This window comes from Chaetura pelagica, unplaced genomic scaffold (assembly GCF_000747805.2).
Source record: "Chaetura pelagica isolate M959 unplaced genomic scaffold, ChaPel_1.0 scaffold193, whole genome shotgun sequence".
NCBI classification, from domain to species: Eukaryota; Metazoa; Chordata; class Aves; order Apodiformes; family Apodidae; genus Chaetura; species Chaetura pelagica.
This window is the reverse complement of record NW_009952562.1, coordinates 487,952-512,534: the sequence shown is the minus strand read 5'-3', so window position 1 is coordinate 512,534 and position 24,583 is coordinate 487,952. Positions and strand designations below refer to the sequence as shown.

The 24,583-nt window shown below is 43.2% G+C and overlaps 1 protein-coding gene across 1 annotated transcript; it reads left to right on the top strand.

The window, feature by feature from the left end:
* Positions 1-559: 559 nt before the first annotated feature.
* On the top strand, positions 560-20,027 carry PITPNA (phosphatidylinositol transfer protein, alpha). Its single transcript, XM_009993309.1, has 11 exons — positions 560-570; positions 4,314-4,344; positions 9,900-10,045; positions 10,657-10,748; positions 14,054-14,061; positions 14,749-14,823; positions 15,191-15,274; positions 16,486-16,563; positions 17,484-17,594; positions 19,164-19,286; positions 19,980-20,027. Exons 1-11 carry the CDS (start codon positions 560-562, stop codon positions 20,025-20,027), a joined length of 807 nt encoding a protein of 268 aa, XP_009991611.1.
* The last annotated feature ends 4,556 nt before the right edge of the window (positions 20,028-24,583 follow it).

The window sequence follows — 24,583 nt, the reverse complement described above, 5'->3', positions numbered from 1 at the left end:
CGTGGGGCAGGTGGAGGGGCCGTGGGGCCGGCAGAGGGGCCGTGGGGTTGGTGGGGAGGCCGTGGGGCCGATGGAGGGGCCGTGGGGCAGGTGGAGGGGCCGTGGGGCTGCTCTCTGCTTGCTGACAAACACCATGTGCTCTTGTGGACCAGTGCACTTGGATTAGGGGTCTTCTCTTCTCATGCTTCTTTCCTCAATTCTTAAGGTTCACTTCAGTGCATTCTTAAATTAAGTGGGCCGTGGGGCTGGTGGAGGGGCTGTGGGGCTGCTCTCTGCTTGCTGACAAACACCATGTGCTCTTGTGGACCAGTGCACTTGGATTAGGGGTCTTCTCTTCTCATGCTTCTTTCCTCAATTCTTAAGGTTCACTTCAGTGCATTCTTAAATTAAGTTGGTTTGGTTTAAACTTCTTTTAGCTGGTGGAAGAAGCTTCTGCCTTTGCTTCCCCCCTTACAGAAGATAGCTGTGATCCCAACAGTAAAGTGGGTTTTCAGGTCTTCTCTTAGCAATGTCTACCTACATGATAGTGTCCTCCTTACAGTAATTACTTTGTCAAATCATGGACCCAGGGTATGGATTTCAGCACTAAAACTGCATTGAGGGTCGTACTGATCTTTGTAGTTCTCGTTAATCTTGGTTAACTTATTTTTTTCCACCAGTCCTTAAACACTTGCTCTTTTTATCCAGCAATAGGAGTGCAGAATTCAAGAGCTGGTCTTTGTGACACCAAGACACCATTCCCTTCTGTAGTGTTAAACTAGATGGCAGACAGAAACCTGGGCTGAGGGCTTAGTTTCAGGTGCATGAAAAGATCATTAACTTGTTCTTCTAAAACATATTTCTAATTTATATTTTCCTATTAACTTAGTTGGTTAATGTGCTTTTCCTCTTACAGCACCTGTCTGGTTTATTTCTGTTTACATTCATGTATCTTTTTCATGCTCCTGCTTGCCCTGTGCTGCAGTAAAGCTCCCTTGCCTGAAGGCTGTGTTACCTCCTGGGTGTCTCATCGAGGTGGGAGAAGAAGTACTTTGAATGTTCAGATTTTTGGGAGAGTGAAAAGCTCATTTCAGTGAGCATCACTTCCAAATGTCATTCTACTGGGTGTTAGCATTTACCTCACCAAAGCAGCATATCTGCTGGTCTTTCACACTACCTCTTCCAGAAACAAAATGTGAAGTGTAAACCTTAAGACTAAACGTTAAAAGACCAAAATTACTAAATTTATTTCTTTTTACAGGTTTCTATTTTTAGAATGGTCACCAGACCTTTTAAGTCTTGTCATTAACTGTATTGTTCTGTTTCTTTAATCCTTTCTTTGTGTCTTTAAGGCACATATGGCTCAAAGGACAGTCAAGGTTGTTACTGTTCTGTAGAAATGAACATTTATTTTTGACTTGTTGGGATTCCCAGCTAGCTCTTAACAGTTGCACATTGTGAGCTGTGTCACTGTGTTGACTGGTATAAATCTTCCTTGATGTTGTATATGAAAGTTGCCCATTTTACCTGCTATTTGAGGTGTTTGGGTTTTTTACTAAATCACATATTCTAGGAAGAAGTTGTTTAGGGCATATAGAAACTCCTTGTTTTGGTGTGACCTGACCTGAACATCTAAAGTACTTTGCTTGTATTGTTTTACTAGTTCTGGTTGCCCCAGCACTGGTACTTTACTGCCTACCTGGTTTTGGTGGTAAAAATGTAAGTAAGCTGTAACTGGATGTCATCCGAGCAGGTTCTTACACCCCTGTGACCCTTGTCATATCCTTCCTACTGAACCAAATGGGTATTATTATGTGCTCTGTAGGTATTTTAGGAGATGTTACAGAAATAGAAGCAATGTAACAAAACCTTGATGTCACATCTTTTATTGTCAGACACTCTGCCATCCTTTCTGGATGGTTTCTTGTACCGATGGTTTTGCAATGATAGTTTCAATGTTTTCAGCTGATGTCCTGTCAGTCTTTCAGACTCACCTTTCATTTCTACCTGCCTTCAGTGCAGAGAAGCTGCTTGGGTTTTATTCATTTGTTTGATTCTGTTGTTTGCAGGGTCTGTAAATGCTGGTTGAGGTCTTACTTGCTTTCCCTATTTTGAATTAAACTGCATCAGAAACCTTGAGGAGAATTGGAATGTAGGGACTCGTTTCCCTTTCCTGTGGAGTGATGATAATGACAGTGACCTTCCCTGCAGCTGTACTTCCCTTTGCTGTCATTTGAGGCAGATTTTAGTCTGGGAGGATCTCAAGTGTTCATAATTTTCAGGCTTTTGATACAGCAACCACATGGTATGATTTCTTATAAGTTGTTCGTGTTCTGTCTCAAAGTTAGGGGTCTATTCCTGTTGCTGCTCCTGCAAAGCTTTTCCTCTAGATCCTCCTGAGTAGTCTTCCCCCTTCCTTCTTTATTGCTTGACTAGCTGTAACTGTTGGTCATCCCCTGCATTCTTTGTTTGCCAGGCTAAATGCATTGTAAGCTATTTAACTTCTCTGTTCATGGACATTGAACCCTAAGATAATATTAAGATTTAGTGTCTTCCATTTTCCTGAACTGAATTTGATTAGCTTATATCGATATTTTATGCCAGGTTTTCTAGAGAAAAATATTTGAACTCCATTCCAAAGCCCTTATTTTTTCCCTGTTTCTTGGTCTTTAGCATTTTCTTGCCATCCTGTCTCTCTTCTCATCCTTACTGCAGTTTTATCCAGCTAACAAACCTAATGCCATGCTTGATGGGTCTACCCATGGAAATCCATCTTCTGGGTTTTGTTTTCCCTTACATAAGGAATACCTGAGTGAATTGAACCAAAGATCCTCTTCCATCTTGCCTTCTAGCAGATATTTTTAGGAAACAATAGATAAATAATAAGTAGAATTAATATTGTTAAGTATATCCTACCAGTAAGTGGAATGGGCTTCCACGGATTGATCAAATCCCATTTCAAAATTCTTTCTAGTTCTTCTGTTTGACAAGGATTCCTGTAACTTAAGGATGTGTGATGTGAAGAAGTACACTTGATTGGTCTGAAATGTGCTGCCTAATGATTTTCATTCTATCCTGAGTTGTTCTTTTGTAACACATAGTCATTGTTCCTGCTCCATTCACTTTTTCACCCCAGTAACGACTCCCTTTTGCTCTACCCTGTGTTAACCCTTTAGCTGTTTTTTCATCCATGCTGAAGTGCTTTTCCATAAGGAAACCAAGATATTTGTGGGCAGTAGGTAATTTGGGGCTTATTAACCCTGTGTGTTTGGGGAAACCGAGTGCCTGTTGTGCATTATTCAGCTTTTATTTGCACCAAACTTCTTTGCAGTTCTTTGCAGCCAACATCAAGAGCTGCTGTCATAAGTAAACTTGCATAATCTGTAAACTTTTGCCCCTCTTACCACTTGTCCTGTGGTATATTACTGGTAACAGTCCTCTAGCATAGAATAACAGTTTAGTTTTCATCAGTGTTGCTTTTTAAATTCAGTTTATTAATAAAGAGGAGGCTTTTTTTTCTCTTCCCATTCTATCCTAATTTATATATATAATATATCCTATCCATTAGCTGTATCCATTTTGTATCTGCAACTTGCTTTGGTTCCTTGTTTTAACATCATCCTTACTGAAAGCAGAGGTCAAATACAACTCCAGTTTTGGAGTTGTGCTCAGTATTTCTAAAGGGCTTAACACACATGCATTTTTACCATCCTTAAATTTACTTTTATTTTCATCTTTAAACAAAAAAAAATTTAAAAATCTCAGTGTGACTTCTGGCAATTTTTGCTCTGTAATCCAGTCAGTTGATTCTAGGAGGCATACAGGAAACCACAATGAGAAAAGAAATGACTCATGTATAGAAATGGCACCACCTTCCTCAGCAGCCAGGCTCTGAGAGCCTTTGGTGTTGGGCAGGGCACACAAACAGATCTTGGAGGGACTTCTGACTGTCACTGGGCTCTGCAGAATTGTTGAAGCACATAGCAAAGCTCCACAACAACTTGATGAGGAGCTGGATGTGGCTGTTGGCAAGATGCAGGGGGAAGGAGCACACCACTGTTTCTATGCTGTGTAGATCTGTGGGCTGGTAAGATGTTCCCAGTGAGGGTCTGTGAGAATGACACAGCTTGAGGGTGGCATTGCAGTTGTGCTGTATTATGGACTGATGCTTTGTGAGGCTGGTGTAAAGTCTTGGGGCTAAGCTGTAAGTGCCAGGGATGCTGGAATATTGGGAGAGAGGAAAGCTGTGTAGCCCTTGCTGTGAGGAATGTGCTGTATAAATTTTTAAGTTGCAGGGATATTTGTTAACCTTTTGTTTCTGTATTCCCTTCCAGCCGTGTTATCCTGCCTGTGTCTGTGGAGGAGGTGAGTCCTTTGCTTGTTGCTTCCTTTCTTTAGGACTGTAAATAAACTTCTGATCAAAACAGTTTGTAGGAACAAAAGCTGGAAAATGCAAGAGAAGGATCCTGTCTTGAGGACCCTGGTGCTGTTACTCATTCCCCAGCACTTGGACCAAATAATTGGATTTCCTTAAGCCTGAGGGTACTGATACTCTCCTGTGAAGTACTCTCAGATCTTTTGATTACAAATCTTGACTTGTCAGACTGTTCTGAAGTGCTGTTTCCTTTGATTAATACTATTGTTCTCTTTCTCTTTTTTTTTTTTCTGAAAGAGGAAGCTTTAGTACACGTTTAAGTTACTGTTTAACTCTATTTTGCTGGAATTCTTGTTTTCAACAATTTCTTCTGATTTATGAGACTGATGTAGCAAAAGAGAGATTGTGTGTATTTTTCCTGGGACTCTTCAAGACCTGTCTCCTCTAGCTTTTGCAGAAAGAAAAGAAAGCTTTTATTTTTGTTAGTAGAAAACACTTTAACTGAGAGAAGAAATATCATTTATAATGGAGATGATAATTCTGATTGCCAGGCTGGCCATGCAGTATCTGTGCAAAGGCTGTCACTGGTTCCCTGCTGTTTTCCCTGGGAGTTGCAGCTCACCTTTTCTTCCTCCCTTCACTGCACAGCACTCAGGCAGGGAATCTGGTTGTATAAACATTTTCATTTTTTTTAATGTTCATGGTAGGTGAGAAATGGAAATGACTGGGTCTTTAGCATTTCTGTAGTAGATTCCTTCTTCTGGATGTATTTTTTCCTTGTGATCCTTCACTGTCAGCCTTCAGTTTGGGAGCTCTGATCAAGGCCTTGTTCTAACTCCTAGGAAGATCTGCAATAACAATATTATTGTTCATTTTTCTTTCCCCTGAATGTAGCAACTACTCTGGCAGAGTCTGTGGTGAGCCTGATCATGGCAGCACTGGTTTAAACCCCTTTTAAAAGGCTCTGCTCCTTTGGCAGAGCACAGTTCAGAACCTGGTGCAGTGTTTTCCTGCAGACAGGAAACTGGCCAGTAAGAGAAGAGCAATGTCTGAGTTCCTTGTTCCTGTGGATCAGTCTGCTGTGGCAGGCATCACATGCTGATGGAAAGCCTAGACCTCTGATCAGAGAGTGGTTTTAGGTTGATGTGCTATGCTAATGAGGCTGTTAATGCCCAAAGTCTGCCTGCTGCTTGCTCCTTACCTGTCAGTTCTGTGCTCCCTGCATTCATCTGTTTCCACCAGTTTTAACAAGTCCAACTGAAGTGTTGGAGCAGGTGTGTTTAGTTCTCTTCTTGTGCCTGAGTGCTGCTTGTGTGGGGAAGTCCCTGTCAAAGAAAAGACTTGCATGAGAAACTTTAGCAAAGGATGCAAACTTGCATGTTAAGAGAAAGTTACGGGTAAATGATGGGTTAGTCCAGAGCTCACTGAACATCAGGGGGTAGAGAGGCTGTCAGGGGCCCTGCCTTGTGGTGATGTGCCTCCTACATACCAACTTGTGTGAAGAGAAAGTCCAAGCATCAGTGCACACATTGTTTCTTGGAGGGGGTAAGACTGGATGGAACCCAGCACAGGGTTTTTCTGAGTTCTCTAATACTAGGATTAACCTTCATCCAGTTAAAGTGAGTCCTTTGCTGTGCTCTTTTCCCTCCTGGCTGGCTGCTCAGTGCCAGGCATGTTCAAGCCTGGTGTGCAGGCTGGAAAACTGAGGTTTCAGGTGGTGTGGAAATCTGTTAGTCTCTAGCAGCCTCCTTGTCTGAGGGTGCCCTGTGGTCATCTGTTGCAGAAGATGTATCCCACTCCTCAGATCAGAGAAATTCCAGAGAGTTGAGTACTGAAAAGTCTATAAAGTGAATGACAAATAATGACAAATGCATGTCATTAGAAGAGAAGGAATGAAAATATCAGAGAGAGCTCCTTATGTACTTGGGTTGTGGATAAACTGTCAACCTGACCAAACTTAATTTCCCCCCAGACTTGCATCTTGTCACCATGTCCCCTGAATGATGCCCCTTTTCAAGGTCTGTTGGTTCTCAGTTGGTAGGCCAGATTTCAGGAATGGATTTCCCCAAGCAGAAAGAGTTTTAAAGTTTGCTGGGCTTTGCACATGCACTGATTTGATACGGTATTTTTTAAAGGTTTGCTTAAGAAGAAAGGTTATTTCCAGTACTGACTCAAAGGATGACTATTGCTTTAAGTTTGTGCATTGCTTCACCCCTCTTCTTATATGGAAAGATGCTGACACATCTGTGCATCACTTGGTCACTACACTGCTGTCTGTACTACTTCCAAGGATTTCCTTGGGCACAAAACTCTTAAATGTGGCTCTGGAGACTTGTGGCTTTTGACTGTGAAGCTGCTCATTAGGCCAGCAATAGGACTCCTGATTTTGTTGTAAAATGGAGATTTTTTCCTTGAAAGACCTAAGAGGTTCATATCTTCAGCATGTAAATTGCTGCCAAAAGTCTACGTGGCTTTTGACTGTGAAGCTGCTCATTAGGCATCTCTGGCCAGCAACAGGACTTCTGATTTTGTTGTAACATGGGGATTTTTTCCTTGAAAGACCTAAGTTCATATCTTCAGCATGTAAGTTGCTGCCAAAAGTCTGATGCCAACATGTAAGATAGAGAATGAAATTAATTGTGACTTTGAGGCATTGTCAGAGCCTGAGGGATTTATCTGTGTCCTTCTGTGTGATGCCAAGGATTCTGTGTTCAGTCCTCTCCCCCCTAGCAAGTGGAGCTTAACCAATAGTGAGGAATTAAAGAGAAAACCAGTGATGAGGAAGACACTGGGGAGATGTGACTGGGGAGATCAACACAAAGATGGGAACAAAACAGTAGATGAGAAGCCCTGGTGATGACTAAAACTTGAAGGCTGGGATGTAGGAGTTAGACTGTAGCAGACTGTCTTCTACTAGGAAACTCTGCCAAAATGTGGGTCTCCTCAAGCACAGGCTGCAGACTGCACTCCTGGGTTGTTTTGTAGATTATTGCACTGCAGGAAGCAAAATTTAAAAAAAAACTTGTTGTGTGTCTTAGGTGCTAAACTTTACTCTTATACCCTGACCAGCATCACGTTGCACAGCTCCAACTTTGAGAGCCTGGACTTGAGTGGTTGTGTGGGTGTCTTGCCAGCTGCTGCTTTGAAATGCTGGTATGGATTAGAGCTGTGTGTACACATTCTGTGCTGCCTCTTTGTTCCACTCACATGGGAAGGACCTTGCCAAACACAAATGCCTCTTATTTATTACTTGTGTTCAAAGCTGCTTTCAGGAGAATAACTGTTCTTGAAGATGGCCACCCTGAGATCAGGCCTCCTGGGAGAAGTTTGGTCCATTGAGGTTGTGCTGTTAGCTGTAGGAGTGTTGTGGCACCCATCTAGAGGGAGAACTTCCTGCAGAAACAGAAGGGTTTTGGGAGCTTTCATGTCTGCCTGACACTTTGGACTTGGTAGAGCCAAAATCTGTTTTTCTCTCAACTTTTGCAGACAGATGCTGTGGGATTTGTTCATTGGGACAATTTTCTTTGGGCCTTTTCCTCTTTTATCAATGCGATTAAGGGATCAGAAATAACAGGGAAGATTAAATGGTGAAGATGCCAAACCAGAGGGCTTATCCTCTTAGTATCTGCACTTTGACCCACGTATTTAAAAGGGAGAAGGAATGAATGAGAGGCTGTTACTAAGAGGAATTAGTTTGTGCCCCTGGCATCCTGTCCTGAGATGTGCTGTAAAGCAGTCAGAGCCATTCAGTCCTCCCCTCTAATGCTGGAGTTGCAAAATGTGGCTCTTACTCTACTAAATCAACTTGCATCTAAGATTTCACAACTCTCATGTTTTGGAGGGAGGGGAGTAATACGTTTTGTATGGGTCACCTAGGGGGAGTCATAAGGAAGCAGTGTGATATATGGAATGTCAGAGGCAGGGAGTTGTGTTGCAACCTAAAATCCAGAGAGAAACCCAGTCTGCTGGTCACAGTGCAGGAACTCTCCAGCCAAGCGGAGGGTCCTTGTATAACCTGAGCCAGTGCCTTCTGGAGAGAACCAGCAGAGCTGTTGCTCTTAGCTCACAAGTGGTCTGCAGATTGCTTTTCTTATAGAGTACTTCTCCTGGATGGCTGCTTGCTTTGTTTTGTTTTCAGGGATAGTCTAACAGCTAATCAGGCTTACTGAATGTGCCTACACGTTGAACTTGACAGTGTGTAGAGCCCTTGTTTAAATCCCTCTGGTGTGCTTTTTGTCCTGCCCCAGATTAACTGAGGCCAGGACATACAGCCTTATTACTTTGGCTTACCATCTACTGCTTGTCCAACAGGAACAAATGTTTTCTTGGTCTTTGTTAGCACCAGATGGTACAAAACACCTCAGAGCTTGGGTACTGTTTTTATTGTGGATGCTCTGACAATATAATATAACCACTATAGAAATCTTATTTCGTTGCTGAAGAGGTACCAGACCAGTGAAGTGTTTTGGGTTGGCAGCTCTAAGCAGTATTCCAGGTTTCAGTGTGGGGAGTGATAAGTGCTAGTCCTGATTCTGATGCACAGCCCTGTGCTGAGGAACATGAAGAAGGCCTAAACAGTGTTCCATTGCTTTGTACTTATGTTTTGGAGGTTATCTAGGTTTTGGGCTTTTTTTAATCATTGCACTTCTGATCCTAATGCTTTGTAGATTACCCTTTCAGACTGTACTGCCTTTGGCAACTGTTGCTGTTTTGCTTGCTTTCACTTCTAAAGACTTAACTCTGTTAAGTTTGAACACTTCCTTTTGACTTAGTGCTTCAGCTTCTTCATCCTCAAACCTTTTCTGCTCATCTAACTTTGCCTCAAAGTTGTGAATTTTCTTCATTTGATCATATTTCTTTTGAGCTCTGCATCCCCTTTTTTAGCTAGAAGGAGACAAGAGTGTATTAGTCTTTACATCTTCTGAAGTGTGTTCTGTTCTGCTCATATTCTTGATTCCCCTCTGCTTTCCCTGTGAAACACTTAGGCATGCTTCTTAGGAGAGTTTGATAGTATGAGGTAGTGTGTGTGATTCTGGGAAATAATGCTGCCATTTTGTCAAAAGAACTTCATGTGAAGTTCTTTGGGATTCTTCTGGATAAAGTACTGTATGCTTATTAACTGAGGACTGGCAGTGCATTATTCTCCAGTTGACCTGAACAATTGGGACACCTGTGTGCCAAAGAGACTTGAAAAACAATGGGCTTGGCTACTGTATGCCTGAGACCTCCTGCTGTCCTGATGTTCCTTCAATGTCTTTTCCTTTCTTCTCAGTTTGGGTTGGTTTGGAGCTTGAAATTTTATGTTATGTTTTATGTTAAAGGTAACTATTTAAAGGTAACTGTCCTATTGGCAGTGCTTTCCTCCCAGCTACCACTCAAGCTTTCTGTATCAAAATGAAACTTAATGAGCTGCCTGTCTGTGCACACAAGTGGATGCTCTTTTCTCTGCCTTCTTTCCATATCATAAATGTATCCTTTGCTGCTTCTGATAAAGTTATTCTGTTAAATGGTAGCTAACTCAGTAATGTGTCTTTCAATTCTTTAGTACCAAGTGGGACAGCTGTATTCTGTGGCAGAGGCCAGCAAAAATGAAACTGGTGGGGGTGAAGGAGTGGAGGTCCTGGTGAACGAACCCTACGAAAGAGATGGAGAGCGTGGGCAGTACACACACAAGATCTACCACTTACAGAGGTATGGGAAGCATCTTATCCCCAACCTTGGAGAGGTTCCTTGGGCAAGAGGAACTGGAGGAAGCTGCAGTGGGGTTGCAGCCACTCTGTAAATCACAGATTGTGTCAAGGCTGAAGGGTAGGGAGGTAAGACAGGAGTATAACAGCAGCTGGCACATGGTACAGCTGGAAGTGAGCACCACTGGGACACCTATCCACCCCAGTAAGGGTGGCTGTTGTCCCAAGAAAATCTGGCTGTGAACTTTTTGAAGCAAATATGATCCTGTCACCCAGGATTTTCATACTTGAATTTGGCTAAAGAGCAAAATACCTCCTAGATTTCAACCTGTTTCCAGCCTCTTTTAAAAAATTATTTATTTATATATATATTTTATTTCTTCTTGTTTTTTCCCTTTCATTATGTAAAGAAGGTTTAGATTAGCCTCTGCAGTTCAGAAGTCTCTGGAAATCACCAGAGTAAGGGTGGGGAGAACCCCACCAATTCCACCCATCTGCAAGACTCTAGTGTCTGCATTTCAGGTGATACTCTGCCTGTCTGCAAGTCCCTGGGCTGTAGCTCTCGTTACATCTAGTTCTTATCAATGCTTTCCTTTCCATTTCCAAATTCTGCAGCAAGGTGCCAACGTTTGTGAGAATGCTGGCCCCTGAAGGAGCTCTGAATATACATGAAAAAGCATGGAATGCCTATCCCTACTGCAGAACTGGTGAGTGTGTGGGGAAGGACTGGGGATTGCTGAGGTTTTGGTTTCCTAGGGGAAGGGTGGGAGGGGATAAGGAAGGAGGCAAGCAGTAGGGAAGCTGTTTCAGCTCTTACCTTAGATTTCTCTTCTCTGAGCCTTCTTTGTGGTCAGGAAAAGCAAACTACAGTTTTGTGGAGTTAAAAGAAAAGGCCTTGTCTGATGTTCTGCTGATGAGCAACAGTGGAAAGAACAGACCAAGAAACAGATGTTGGTTGTACTAAAGAAATGGGTCTGTAACATGTGAAATGAATGTATGAGGGATGAGTTTATGTGTACTCAAGTGCAGCACAGCCTGCTGGGGAAAAACATGGAAAATCCAGGAGGGGAAGAGGGAAGCTCTTGATTGCCTGTCACTTCATACAGTTTGATGGAAGCAACAGTGTTGGTGGTGGGTATTTGCTCAGTTGCAGGATCCAACCTGCAGCAGCCTAGTGGACTGGCTATTTTGAAGGCAAAATTCAAATACTGTCATCATCAACTGCAGAATAAGTTTTTAATTCATCACATAACTCAAGATGCTAACACAAAGTTATTTACAACCCAGATTTCTCATTTTATGCAGTTTTCTTGCTGCATAGTACTTAAATCAGCTAGAAAATGTCTAGTTTATTTCCATGGTAAGTATACTGGGCTGGTTCAAAAGCAAACAGTTCTTTCATCAATTCTTTTAATTGTGGAAACAGACCTGACTAAGCTGACTCCAGCAGGTTTTGTTAGACACAATGCCTAGCAGTTCCTTGTCTTTTTCTTCTCCAGCAGTTTATGAAACAAAGGTTTGGGGTGAGCTTGTTCTGTCACTCTGAGCTGCTCATCCTTCAGTTACACTCTGCTAACATTTTATTAACTGGAAAAAAGGTGATACAAATATTGGGTGGAAGACTTTCCAACACAGTTAAAGAAATTTCAGGTTTTGGTATGCTAGAAATGATAGCAACAACAAAAAAATCCCCAACTCTAATAAACACCAATATAATATGAGCTTGAAAGAGTTTTGCTGTGGGGGCTGGAGCAGAAGGCAGTTTGTGTACGGAGGCTGACAAATCTGTTGAGAGAATCTGCCAGCCTGACGTGGCTCAAGGAAGGCTCAGGAAAGTTAGTGAAACCTCCACTTGCTGGTGCTGGGCAGGAAAGGCAGTTTGTGTACGGAGGCTGACAAATCTGTTGAGAGAATCTGCCAGCCTGACGTGGCTCAAGGAAGGCTCAGGAAAGTTAGTGGGAGGAACCCATGGCTGCCTTGGGCAGGAGGGAGGAACCCATGGCTGCCTTGGGCAGGAGCATTTTACTTTGGGACACACTCAGATATTTTGGTCATATGTGAGAAGACTTGGATGGCCTCATGCAAATCCTTGTGCCACGTGGAATGCTGTGCTGGCTTTCAGTCCTCTCACTAGAGTCCCAAACTGGAGAGCCAGGGACACAGGAAGAACTAAACCTGGTTGGACTGTGTAGGAGTTGGTGATGCTTCTGCCTGTGCCCTCCTGTCCCATGGTGCTGGCACCTTGCTTGCCTGTAAGCTTGTATCACATTTAAGTTTGAATAAAGCAACACTTAGTTAAGTGTGCATCCATGGTATTTTTAATCATATGAGAATATCCTTCTTACATTCCCTTTATCTTCTCTGAACAGCTCAGTTATTACTTTAATATCCATAGTGGATGCCATTACCCAAGAGGCAGTGCAGGCTGAGGGAGAGTTAAAATCCCAGTTTATAACCTCCTGCAATTCTGCACGTTTGTGCTGTAATATCTTGGGTTTATGTACTTGGAATGGGAGCCTTACTTTGGAGAGCAGGAGCTGTAAATGAGATTGTTGCTGTATTCATTTACAACTTCTGCAGTAAAAGTGAGGTGAGGGTTGCCTGATAGTTACAACTGTGGGCTGGTGCCAAGGAGAACAGTGCTCTTGGTTCTTTTCTGCAGTCTGACTTAAATATTAATGTTGCTTAAATGTTTTTAGAAAAGCCATTTGGTCTGTGTTCCACTCTTCTGGGTGTCAGCATGAGATGCCTTTGGCCAAATGTCAAGAAATTGAGAAGTTATAACTGGAGCTGAGATGTGTAGGAGTTGCTGCTCTAATGCCTCAGGTGCAGGCTGTAATTTGTAGCAAGCTGAGCATCTAAGTTTTAATGGACATTTCTAAATAGATTAATTTGTTTTCTTTACAAATGAGGATTCTTCCCCACAGAGAAGAAATTAGGAAGGTGAAGAAAACTGTTAAGGCAGCTGCATAGTCATGGTGCATAGACAGGGGAAGGTGGGAAGGCTCTGGTTTATAATTACTGCTGGTTTATTCAGTGTTTTGTGTGGACTAGCAGGAAGAAACTCCTTCTTGCAGAAATAATGAAGTGTTCTTTGATACAAAATTCATCCTTTTATAAATTAGCCTCAGCTCTGCTTTCTTGTTCTCTCCTTCCACCCCAACATGTCAGTCTAAATAATAAGCCTTCTGTAAATTACTGTAAAAAGGAATTCTCACACTGTTAGGGGTTAGAGCAGTCCAAGGCCCAGCAGTAGGCAATTAAGGTAGCTGGATGGGCATGATGGGTGCTGAGGGATGGTACTGCCTACAGGAAATTGGGTTGGAAACTCCCAAATCATAGTAGTACCTTTAAAATGAAATTTTTAGTAAAGCCCTCATGTTAAACAGCAGAACTAATGGGCAGCACTTAACTCTAGTTTCAGACACCCTTATTCTTACAGTAGAATTGCTCAGGTACTCTGATGGCTCAGGTAGAACAGCTGCTGACTGTCACAAGATCTTTAATTGCTTTTCTGTGTTGAATAATTGAGCCTTACTATCCTGGGAGTTTAGTTACCATGAGCAGCAGAGATGCAGGGGGTCTGGTTACTGCCTGCAGGAGTGAGGAGGTCTGCACTGCCCTGAAATCCAGCATGTGTTTCCTGCAGAACTGCAGAGAGGTTCCTTATCTGCAAGCTGAGAAAGGATTGGTAAGATGCTGTCAGCTGAACATACTCATTCCATCTTCTCATCCAGCTGGCTGGAGTCCAGAGAGCAGAAGTGGCAGTGCATAATTAATTGCTGCTCTTCTGGGTTTCTCCAAGTCTGAGGATTTCCAGAGGAGAAGGGGATGAAGTTAGCTGGGTGTCATTGACTTCTAGGATTTTTTCCTCAGTAATGTCTGCAGTCCCCTGGGAAGCTGAAGTTGTCCCTGTTTGGCTGGTAGGGGGAGGGGGGCAATGGTTGTTGTACATTCTTTTTCACTAAAGTTCTGTATCTCTTTCTTTTCATGTGTTGGTACCTCGGACCAGTCATTACAGTAAGTATTGCTTTTGCTGCTGATCTGCAGAAACATTTGTCATGTCTGAAGTGAAGCTCTTTAGCTTGACCTAAAGGCACTTTAGTTATTGGTGCTGTAAGATGATGTAGACTGACCCCCCCTTGCCAACTGTGGCATCTCCACAAGCTCTTTCTGACTAGATGATCACCTTTACATATTGCCTAGAGAAACTGATGAGAAAAGATTAGCTCATACCATTGTGTCCCTTGGAGTAATCTTCCTTCTGAATTTGATATTTCCTTTTCACATGCTGAGTGTTGCACTGGCTTCTGCTTTTGTTTCTACTCCCTTGAGGGAGGATAGGATTACCTTTGGAAGTCCTTTTCTACTCTCAGTAATAATGAGGAATGGAAAGTTTTTTGCTTACTTGGCAGAACTGTGCTTCTTGTCCCTTCCCTTTCCAGTGTCACAAGCTCTCAGCACATCAGTTTAATATTGTTAATTTGAAGAGTAGCATCCAGATATGTACTCAGTGCTCATGATTGATTTGATCTTATGTATTTAGTGACCAGGCCATTTTCTGAAAGCAGTGATGTGTTTACAGATAATTCTTCAGACCCCAATAAAGTGATAATTCATTGAGTTGACTTTCCTACTGCTTATCTAGCTAATAAGAAGACAAGTTATATTTCCAAAGATTAACAGGAAGCTTTATTTTGATGACAGAATGAGTATATGAAGGATGACTTCCTGATCAAAATTGAAACCTGGCATAAATCAGATCTTGGAACACAAGAGAATGTAAGTACTTGTGTTGTGTATTTTATTCATCTCTTTAATGTCACAGTGCTGCTTTCCATGCCAGAGGATTGCTGTGTAGGGCTGTCTGTTCACTCTGTCCCTGGATTTGAAATGCTTATCACACAGCAAGGCAGAGGCTTCCTCCCATTTCCTTCTCATATCTGCTGAATAAAATTGTCCCCCAAACACTTGCTCTGTGTGAGCATCTTTGCTCCTTTAGGAGATCTTGTGTGTTTTCCTGGTGTGTCCTCTCTGTACATGGAAGGGAGACACTGGGTGTCTGCATCTCCAGCTTGGTTTTTATGGTCTTGGAAGAGAAATATTCTGTAGTGGAGTCAGTTACATGGGTCTTGTGCTTTCACTGCAGGTTCATAAACTGGAGCCAGATGTTTGGAAGAACGTAGAAGCAATTTATATAGACATTGCTGATCGGAGTCAAGTGCTTCCCAAGGTAGGGAGAGTGCTCTGGGGTGGGAGGCCTTGTGCTGAGAGTGACATCATGGACAAATTGTGTTTTGAGGGGGGGTCACAGGTAACAGGACAAATAAAGGATGGAAAGAAGAGGAAAACATTCCTTAAAAGTGTTTAAGCAAGCTAGAGGCAGAGCTCTATGAAAGGCTCTAACAATATAAATGTGCTGCTTAGCCTTACAGTGCACTTATCAGTGTAATTATGGAGCTCTACATCACTGCAGCTGATTATAACACTTGGGTAGCAGGAAATAGCACTGCCCTTTCCATACAGGAGGCTTTTTTAAAATTGTCTCCTTTTTGAAACCTGACCCATGGCTTTATGAGTGTATCTTGAAATCATTTAGCTAATACTTTGCTCTAAGAATCACTACAGGTACTGTAAGAAACAAAGTGATGTTTCTGTACTGGAAGAAAAGCACCCAACTATATTAAATGGAAAGTTGCTTGAGTTTCCTCACTTAGGATTTCTGATACCATTCAAATATGACTGATTTACCTGTTCTTGATCTTGGCCTTGGAATCAGAACTAGAACTGGTCTAGCTTTTCTTTCCAATAAAGATGAACTGTTAGAACACGAGTAGCAGCTGATTCTGATAGGAGAGCCTGGTTCTCACCTCTGTCTGCAAATACAGACTACTCTGAATTGTCAGGGAGCAAGGAGAATTCACCTGGAGCAGAAGACTCCCAAAGATGCTATCAATTAATCACTTTAGACACTAAACTGATGATTTGAGTTTGTTTTCATGTTAATTGAGTTGGGAGTAGGAGTAGAGTGCACAGTCTTAATCCAAGATGGAGGAAGGGAATGCTGCAAACTCTCCTGTGCAATAGGGAACATAATAGGAGACCTCTTTATTTTTGGTGGCATTGTGAGTTTGGCTCTAGCTGCCTTCTAGTGTGCAGAACTGGTACAGGCCTGTGAAAAATACTGGGCACCACAGCTCCAAAGAACATAGCCATGTCCTGCAGCAGCAGTGCTCAGCTCCCAGAGAACATAGACACAGCACACGGGGTAGAAATGTTTCCTTGAAGAGTGCCTGACCTTATGTTGAAGTCTGAAAACAGGAGTCTGAAAACTGCCAGTTAGAGATTAGTCTTTGCCCACCAGAAAAGTAAATCCTATGTGACAGTGAGCAGCTGGGGAACAGTAAGATAATTTATGTCTAATCTTGTGTGTCTGTCCAATAGGATTACAAGGCAGAAGAAGATCCAGCAAAATTTAAATCTGTCAAGACTGGACGTGGACCTCTGGGTCCCAACTGGAAGGTATTTAATAAGTTAAGGAACTGTATCAGCTTGCATGACTGGAGTGTAGATACTGGATCTTGGAGCCAAAGATGGGGATGTGAAACGTTGGTTCACTTCTGTAGAAGGAAACACAGAGCTTGGCTGGTGATCTGTTCTGAAGTTAGAGGAAATGGAAGACATAGCTACACATAAAATGAATTTCAAGAAATTACCAGAGCTGTCTGCTGTTCAGTCCAGGTGTTCACCCTAGAGAATTCAAGGATTAAATAGTTGAATTGCTGTGATTAACTTTTCACTTAAATAATTGGAATCTGAAGACTCCAGAAGTGCAAATATTATATTGGTCTTTAAAAGGGACCTTAAATGGAATCTGGGGAGCTACTGGTGTGCAAATCTGATCTCAGGCAAATTTAGTAGAAGTTAGGGTCAATATCATCCACTTGGGAAGAGTGGATATGGCTCCTGTGAAAGGAAGTAGGAAAGTCCACCTTAGAAACCTTGTGGAGTTTTCTTTAAGGCTTGATCATTCTGTGGATGACTGAGATGATAAAATCTATTTCCAAAATATTTTAGATAGGAATTTTGTCAAAAAGACTTAAGGAAACTAGCCATAGCATAACAGTGAAAATACTGCAAGACATCAATGTAATGGAAGAAAAATTTGAGAATAAAGGAGAGGAAGGAATGGTCCATTCTCAAAATGGAGGGAAGGCCACCTGTGGAGGAAAGCAAGGTTTATTTTCATCATGCTCTTAAATACCCTGGGAAAGCAGTGAGCAAGCATGTTAGAAAATGTGTTGATGAAAGATGGGCAAGGTGTTAGGATGCAAGACAATTGTGAGGAACTGTGGGAAGACTTCATAATGATAACTGAAGGAGCTGCATTCTGGGAGATACTTGACCTGTGTCCTGATGTGAGTATCTTTGTGTCTTTGCAGAAGGAGCTGGGGAAGCAGTCAGATTGTCCATACATGTGTGCTTACAAACTGGTAACAGTCAAGTTCAAGTGGTGGGGTCTGCAAAATAAAGTTGAGAACTTCATACAGAAGGTAAGTGAGCTCTTTGATGGGGAGAGGTGTGAAAATAAGGCATGTTTCACTTTTCCTTCTGCTTGAGCACTTCAGCTTCTAATAGAGTCTCCTGCCTGGAGATACTAACTTGAAACCCAGTGGTGTGACCTGAAGCAGTACAATGAAGTCAGTTACAGTTGGATTCAATTTGCTGCCAATCCAAGGGCAGGGTTGGCTACCTGTATTGTGACTTGGCTATTAAACTGTTTTGACTCTGATATACAGAAGTAAAGTGGGTCTTTTGCTTATTTTAGTGGATCAGACTGAAAATTGCAGTCATTTGGTGGTTGATCTGTGACTGAGATGATGTATATACACTAGGGTTGTTTTGCTCAGAGGCAAGACATGTTTTTGTGAGGCCATCAGTTATCTGATCCTAATCAGCTGAGGATCTTTCTTGCAAGTCCTAGAGCTCTATTAATATTTTCCTCTCCCAGTCTGCTGCTAGAAAAATAGTGATAAAAAAAGAAGCAGATGATGGGAAACTTCATTGACTTAAACCACAAATAATTGGTAACAGCTTTTCCTGTTGCAGAGTTCCTAACCCAGGGCCTGCAGCAGGATGCTAGACCTCAGAAGCAGTACCTGCAATTTTCCAGGCAGTGCCATGTTCATGAAATGCCTGTGGCTTCAAGTCAGGGAGGCTTCTCAGTGATGGATATTGATAAATTACAGTGCTGCTTCTTCAAAAGCAATTCCCTGGTGAGACAATCTCAAGAGAACTCTAGGGGGGAATAACCATCCTGCTGCAGGATTTCAAATACCTGTCACATAAGCACTAAAGAAAGGAGTGTCTTGACTCCCTTTCTGCTTGAGTGTCTCTTCAGCTACACATTTGCATCAAAGTCATTGAGCTTCTTTTGACAAGAGCAAGTTATCAGGTGTGAAACCATAATTGGTAAAACTGAAGTGTCCTTCCTTAATGAGAGCTTTCCAAGAGGCATTGTATACCCCTGTCTAATGTAATTATTTTGTCTAGCTTATCTCCTGTAAAATGGGAATAAACTGCTCCTGACTTGTAGCTTGTGCACATTAGTTCCCTCTGCTGAAAGGTTTTCAGCTGTGGAAAACAAGTTTAGGCTTTTTTTAGGTCACTGCAAAAGAAAAAGTAATGTAGATGAATGTGCACCCTTTACTCTTGCTAACCTCCAGTTTTTAGCAAGCCAAGAACAGTCTAAAAACACTTTTATTCTCTTTCTCCTTTTTTTGCACCTCCAGGCTAAGTACTGTGCTCTAAGTCAGCCCGACCTGGACCACTTTATTCAGTCAGAAAAATGCTGTCAAATCAAAGGAAATCACTAAAGCACTCACTGCTCTCTAGGCTTGACAAAAAAATGCATTTCTCTGGGAATTCAAGGCTCTAGATACTCTGTTAAAAGAATAAAAAGTAGCTAGCTCTGGTTTTCTATTGTGGCAGCTGTACAGAAGTGTGGGCAAGGGAGCTGGTTTTTCAGTGTACACATCTCTGAAAATTTTTATCACCTGGTTAGATCCATGTTGTTTGCCCTCTGAGTGAGCTCTCCTGAAGTTTTATTCCTCCTTCTGCAGCAAGAAAAGCGACTCTTCACAAACTTCCATCGGCAGCTCTTCTGCTGGCTGGATAAGTGGGTTGATCTGACTATGGAGGACATTCGTAGGATGGAGGAGGAGACCAAGAGACAGCTGGATGAGGTCAGTGGAAAAGCAGGGCAGGTGTGGGTTGTGTGAGGAGCTGTTTGTATCCAGTACAGTAGGGAGAGGAAAGACTGCTGCATTGTCACAGCGCAGTGTGTATTGTCCTCCTGCTATTTAGGTCATGCTGCTTGTGGTTTGAATGACTGGCTGTGACTGTGGTGTTGGCATCTCCTTCTAATCATTATGGGCATGTCCTTTTGTTTGTTGTTGAGCCAGTAAATACATAGAACCACAGGTAATGAGGCAATGAGTGGCAGTGATTCATTTACTGAATGAGTTTACTTTTACCCACTGCTGAGTGGTTATTTTTGTCCTCATTAGTTTTCAAAAACCACTTCAGTAAAAGGATTTTTAGCTCTAAGTATCATAAGCAGGTAGTGGGGGTACGTACCAGGGTTCTTATTATAAGAAACACAAATTTGGTAATAATGAGTACATTGTTCCCTGGTTTGTCCTGCACTGCACCCTCCTCTTCCTTCGTGCCCCAGGATATTTCATTATGGTTTCATGTACACTCTGCCCTTTGCAGGCCTGCAGCTTAACCAGAAATGGTGCCTGCCTGTGCATATTCACAAAAACTGATTTGGGATGCTTAGATTCAGTCAGTGTCTTACCTAAAGCTTTCCCTACTGATAAATGTTGAGGTAGCATCAAGTGAGAATCAGTATTGAACTGTGTTTTCCCTTTCAGATGAGAGAAAAAGATCCAGTGAAAGGCATGACGGCTGCAGATGACTAACATGACTCCTTCCTCCTGCACTGTAGGTAGCAAGTGAATGTATCAAATGTCTGTTTTGCTCTTTTTAGGAGAAAAAAAAATATATTTGAGTAAGAAATTATCCTGTTCATAGCTTCTGGGAGGTAAACCTGTGGTATTGTTTTTATAGTGAACCTGTTTCACTGGCAGGTCGATCAGTGAGTTTACTGTCTTGTTTCAGATCTATTATAAGTGTTAGAGTGAAAAGTGTAAGAAAAATGTGCTAGAACATTTTGTAGACTTCACTGCTATTCTTATTTCTGCAATGTATGTGTTACTTTCCATGGTTGCAGAGGAACTTTTCTCAGTTCCCAGAGAAGAAGTTAGACCTGCAAATACTGAGAATACATTAGGAGATGGAAAATTTCTTGCAAAAATGCTTGGAATGTGTTTATCACATTGTTAACTGCATTTACTAATGGGCCAGTGCCTGAAGCAACACTTGAACATGGCAGGAGAAGCAGCAGTGACAATTTTAAAGATTTTTACTTGTTTTCAGCTAGCTCACTGTGAGCCTGCTGCCTTGGTGAGGGAGGGACTGTCATACTGGAGAGCAGACGTGGATTTGCCTTGGTTGGCCAGGTCCCTGGGATGTGTTCTAGAGAGTGTGCTGGAGGATGATGTGCAAGCAGCACTGAGGATGTCAGACCTCTCTCTGTTAGATTGTGCAGTCAGTTTGGGGCTTAGCTTGGTGGAATTTTTTTAGGGGAGTGAGAAGGTGAGGAGAAAGGAGAGATTGTCCATGTATGTAGAGAAGTCCAAGGTAGCAGCCACAAGATTTCCAAGGCAGTAAAATGTCATCCTGGCAATCCCTGGAAGGAATGGGGTGGGGCAGAGCCACAGTCATGTCAAGGAGTGCCTGTTTACCTCTGTTATGGTAACAGGGGACAAGTGAGGTAAGTGAGGAGCACAAGGTGAGGGAGTGTCTGAAGAGGTGTCTTCTGATAGATGTATTTTAATCTTTTAATGCAACTTGAGGCTCTTTAGCGTCCTCTTTGCTCACATTTACTCTAGTTCTTAGAGAAATTAGGTGGTGGTCTTCTGAATTGTACTGTAGCCTCTGCATTGGTGAGGTTGTTTGAATGGCAGTTTCTGTTGGTCATTTTTTGGCTGTGTTGGAAACTCCTCTCCAGGTTTGTGCTGAGCTGCTGTGATGCAGCAGTGCAGCGTCACTGCTCCACGGGTGACAGTGTGTCTCCCATTTCTGGAAGTTCAGTCTCACACTTCTTTTGGCACACTGCTCTTCCAAGGCAGTTCTGAAATGTTCTCCTGTTGTCTCTTTATTGTAGTTTGCAAGACAGTCATCAGGAAGGCCTGGGGAACCCACACTCTTGGCTGACGGACCATCTCTGGATCACGCCTTCCCCTCCCGAGCGGCAGGCGATTTGAAACCTCCCATAGCTCATTCTAGATGCCCCTTAATATTGTGAGCAGATAGACCTTCTGGTACTAAGCACTCCAACCTCAGCACGTGTGTGGAGGAGGCAGCTCCTTGGAGATGTGTGACTTAGAGATCTCTGTATTTACCACTCCTCCCTCCTTTTTTTTCCCCCCCCGCATTGTGTTCAGACCAATTTCCATGTGACCCTGTTTGATTTCCAAGTGATATTTTTAGCTAAAATAGTCTTGTGATGTGGTGACTTAGTTTTTCTTTTTTTTTTTTCCAAGTGGGATAAACTGCCACCTTTCTTCCTGCCCAGTCCTTCACCATTCTTTGAATGTCTATTTGGAGAGGGAAAACTGTCAGTATTCTAGAGTGCAAAACTATTCCACAAAATGCTATGCTCTGGCCCTTGCTCCCAGGGTAAGAAATGTAATGGCATGTAATCTGAATACATAATCAGGAGTAGCCAGATTTAGTTCTTGGTCTGTGATAAATTGTGAGATGTGGCTTCTGCACGGCGTTTCTTCATTCTGTCTTGGCACACATTGATTAGGCACACATTAATTAAAGACTGCACAGAAGCTGCATTCAGTGTTCCCACGCTCAGGCCTTCAGCACGTAACTGTTGAGTTTCCATTTAGTGGTACCTGGTCCCTTGGGCCCATGTAGCTACGTTGTCCTTCAGCTGTGTGTGTCAGTCCGACAGAATCAGTACCAAAAGTTGCTTGATATATGTTGCAGCTTCCTCCTGCTTTGTTTACTAAGACTTCCAGTAACTTACAAAGCTAAAATGCTTTTGACCAACGATAATGTGATCCTCCCTGGACAAACTGGGTTGTAGCAAAAGCTGTTACACAAGTAAAGTCTTGGTATCTGACTACATCCAGGTACCTGGTTGGTGGTTCTGCTCAGCAATAATATTCTTCCCATTGCAAGACTGACTAAAATATCTCCTTTCATGCCATAAAAAAGCAACTTATAAAGACCTGCAGTTGTTTTCTAGGATCTCTGTCAGTTATTACAAATCACAGAGGACACTGTTAAACTACATTGTAAAGAGCTCTGGTTATTTAATGAACTCAGATACTTACTGTAACTGTCCTTACATTGATATCAGCTTTAGACAATCAAATAAGCAGAACAGAATAAAAAAATGCTGCTTTATTAAATACATATGAGAAAAACCAAACAAACAAATAATTTCTTTGCTTACGTCTAAGGCCCAAAGTTTGATTTTTCTTCTTTTTTTTTTTCCCTAGTAGTAATAGCTTTGTTTTCCACTTCGGTGTTTGGTGGCACTAACGTGAAATCCTGACTGCCAAACACAGCCCTGGGTGTGTCACCACCTCTGAGGGGTCTCTCTGGCATTCTGTGGTACATCCCACTCCTCCAGCCTTTCACATTCCTGCAAGCAGGAGGTCCTGGGGTGATCCCCTGCCACTTGGAACACGTTAGTGCTGGGACCTGAATGGTTTTCAGTGCGAGGGAAGATGAGGCACGTTCTGGAGGGAGAGGATGGCGTTTGGTTTCTGGGGAGGGGGCAGTTTATCCCTTTCTTTTTAGTTTGTTATTTTGCCTTACTCACGTCTAAGTGCAATAAGCTCTGAATTCTCTCTGGCAGGCTCTTCTCAGTGACCTCAGACGGTTTTGTGGGGTGGGAGTGGGGTTTGAGGGATTTTTAGCAATCTCACCAGGCAGAAGTAAAACAAATTTACTGTAAAATAGGTGAATAAACTAAATTTTAATCTGTGAGTCTGTTTGGGACCAGGATGTTTTGTGGCATCTTCTGTAGCTGTTCGAAAAGAATTTTAGGAGTGTAGGCCCAACTTACAGTTCTTTGAGTTTAAAGTATTTTTAACAGAGAATTTATGCACTGACTTCTGTTCATGTTTGTTGGTTACGTTTTGAGGGATTCTTACACTTGAGGACAACTGAAGAATACACATAGCACACTTGTTCTTTCCGTTTGTGTTACCCAAGAGGCTTTCTGTCTGATGACACTAATCGCTAGGGAAGCAGATTGTAACATTCCACCCTGCAATCCTTTTCTGATCCTCTGATTTCAGAGTAAGAGCTTTTACAAAAAGCTTTCCTGATTAGTGAAAAAACTGGAGGGGAAAAAATGCAGGAACTCTAAGCCTGAATACTTTCCTTCCCTCTCCTCCCTGCCCTTTGCTTTCTTTCTTTCTTTCTTCCCAGTGTATTCTGAAGTGAAAGATCCCTCAGCCTTGGGACGGGCAAATCCTAGCAAGACCTTTCAGGGTCGCTGCTGGTTCCTGCCAGCTCCCCCGGGGGGGCTGTGTCTGTTCTGGGGCGATGGTTGTGCTGTGACCCCCTCCCCGAGAGGCGCTGGGGGGTCCCGAGGCAGGTTCCTCCCCACAGCCGGGGTCAGGCCGGTTGGTGGCGGGGCCCCTTGTCCCCCCCCTCCCCGCACCTCTCCGGGTTCCTCCTGCTGGGCCTCCCCGACACGTTCTGATGGGTTCATCGTGCTCTTTCCTTTGGCAACACACTTTGTAGAATGGGTTAGATTATCTCGTCGTTTCTTTAAATGTGAGTTTGTGCCTTTTTTTGTCTCCTAATCTTCCAATACAGGCATATTGGAAACGAAATCTAATAAAAGACTAGACAGAGCTTTACGCGTCCGCCTCCTTTCTTGCGGGTGCCGGGGGGGTGTCGGGGTGTAACCCCGGGGGTGTCACTGTGCAGTCCCGGGGGTGTCACGGTGTAATCCCTGGGGTGTCCTGGTGCAACCCCGGGGGTGTCACTGTGCAGTCCCGGGGGTGTCACGGTGTAATCCCTGGGGTGTCCTGGTGCAACCCCGGTGGTGTCGGGGTGCAGTCCTGGGGGTGTCACTGTGCAACCCCGGGGGTGTCACTGTGCAGTCCCGGGGGTGTCACTGTGCAACCCCGGGGTGTGCAGGGGGTGTCACTGTGCAGTCCGGGGGGTGTCGGGGTGCAGTCCTGGGGGTGTCACTGTGCAGTCCCGGGGGTGTCGGGGTGCAGTCCTGGGGGTGTCACTGTGCAACCCCGGGGTGTCACTGTGCAACCCCGGGGTGTCACTGTGCAATCCCGGGGGTGTCACTGTGCAGCCTCGGGGGTGTCACTGTGCAGTCCTGGGGGTGTCACTGTGCAGTCCCGGGGGCGTCACTGTGCAA

Bases quoted from the DNA above. Each gene is read 5' to 3' on its own strand.
- PITPNA (XM_009993309.1), top strand. The intron at 14,824-15,190 runs GTAAGTACTTGT...CTTTCACTGCAG, and splicing joins ATCTTGGAACACAAGAGAAT to GTTCATAAACTGGAGCCAGA. The intron at 15,275-16,485 runs GTAGGGAGAGTG...TCTGTCCAATAG, and splicing joins GGAGTCAAGTGCTTCCCAAG to GATTACAAGGCAGAAGAAGA.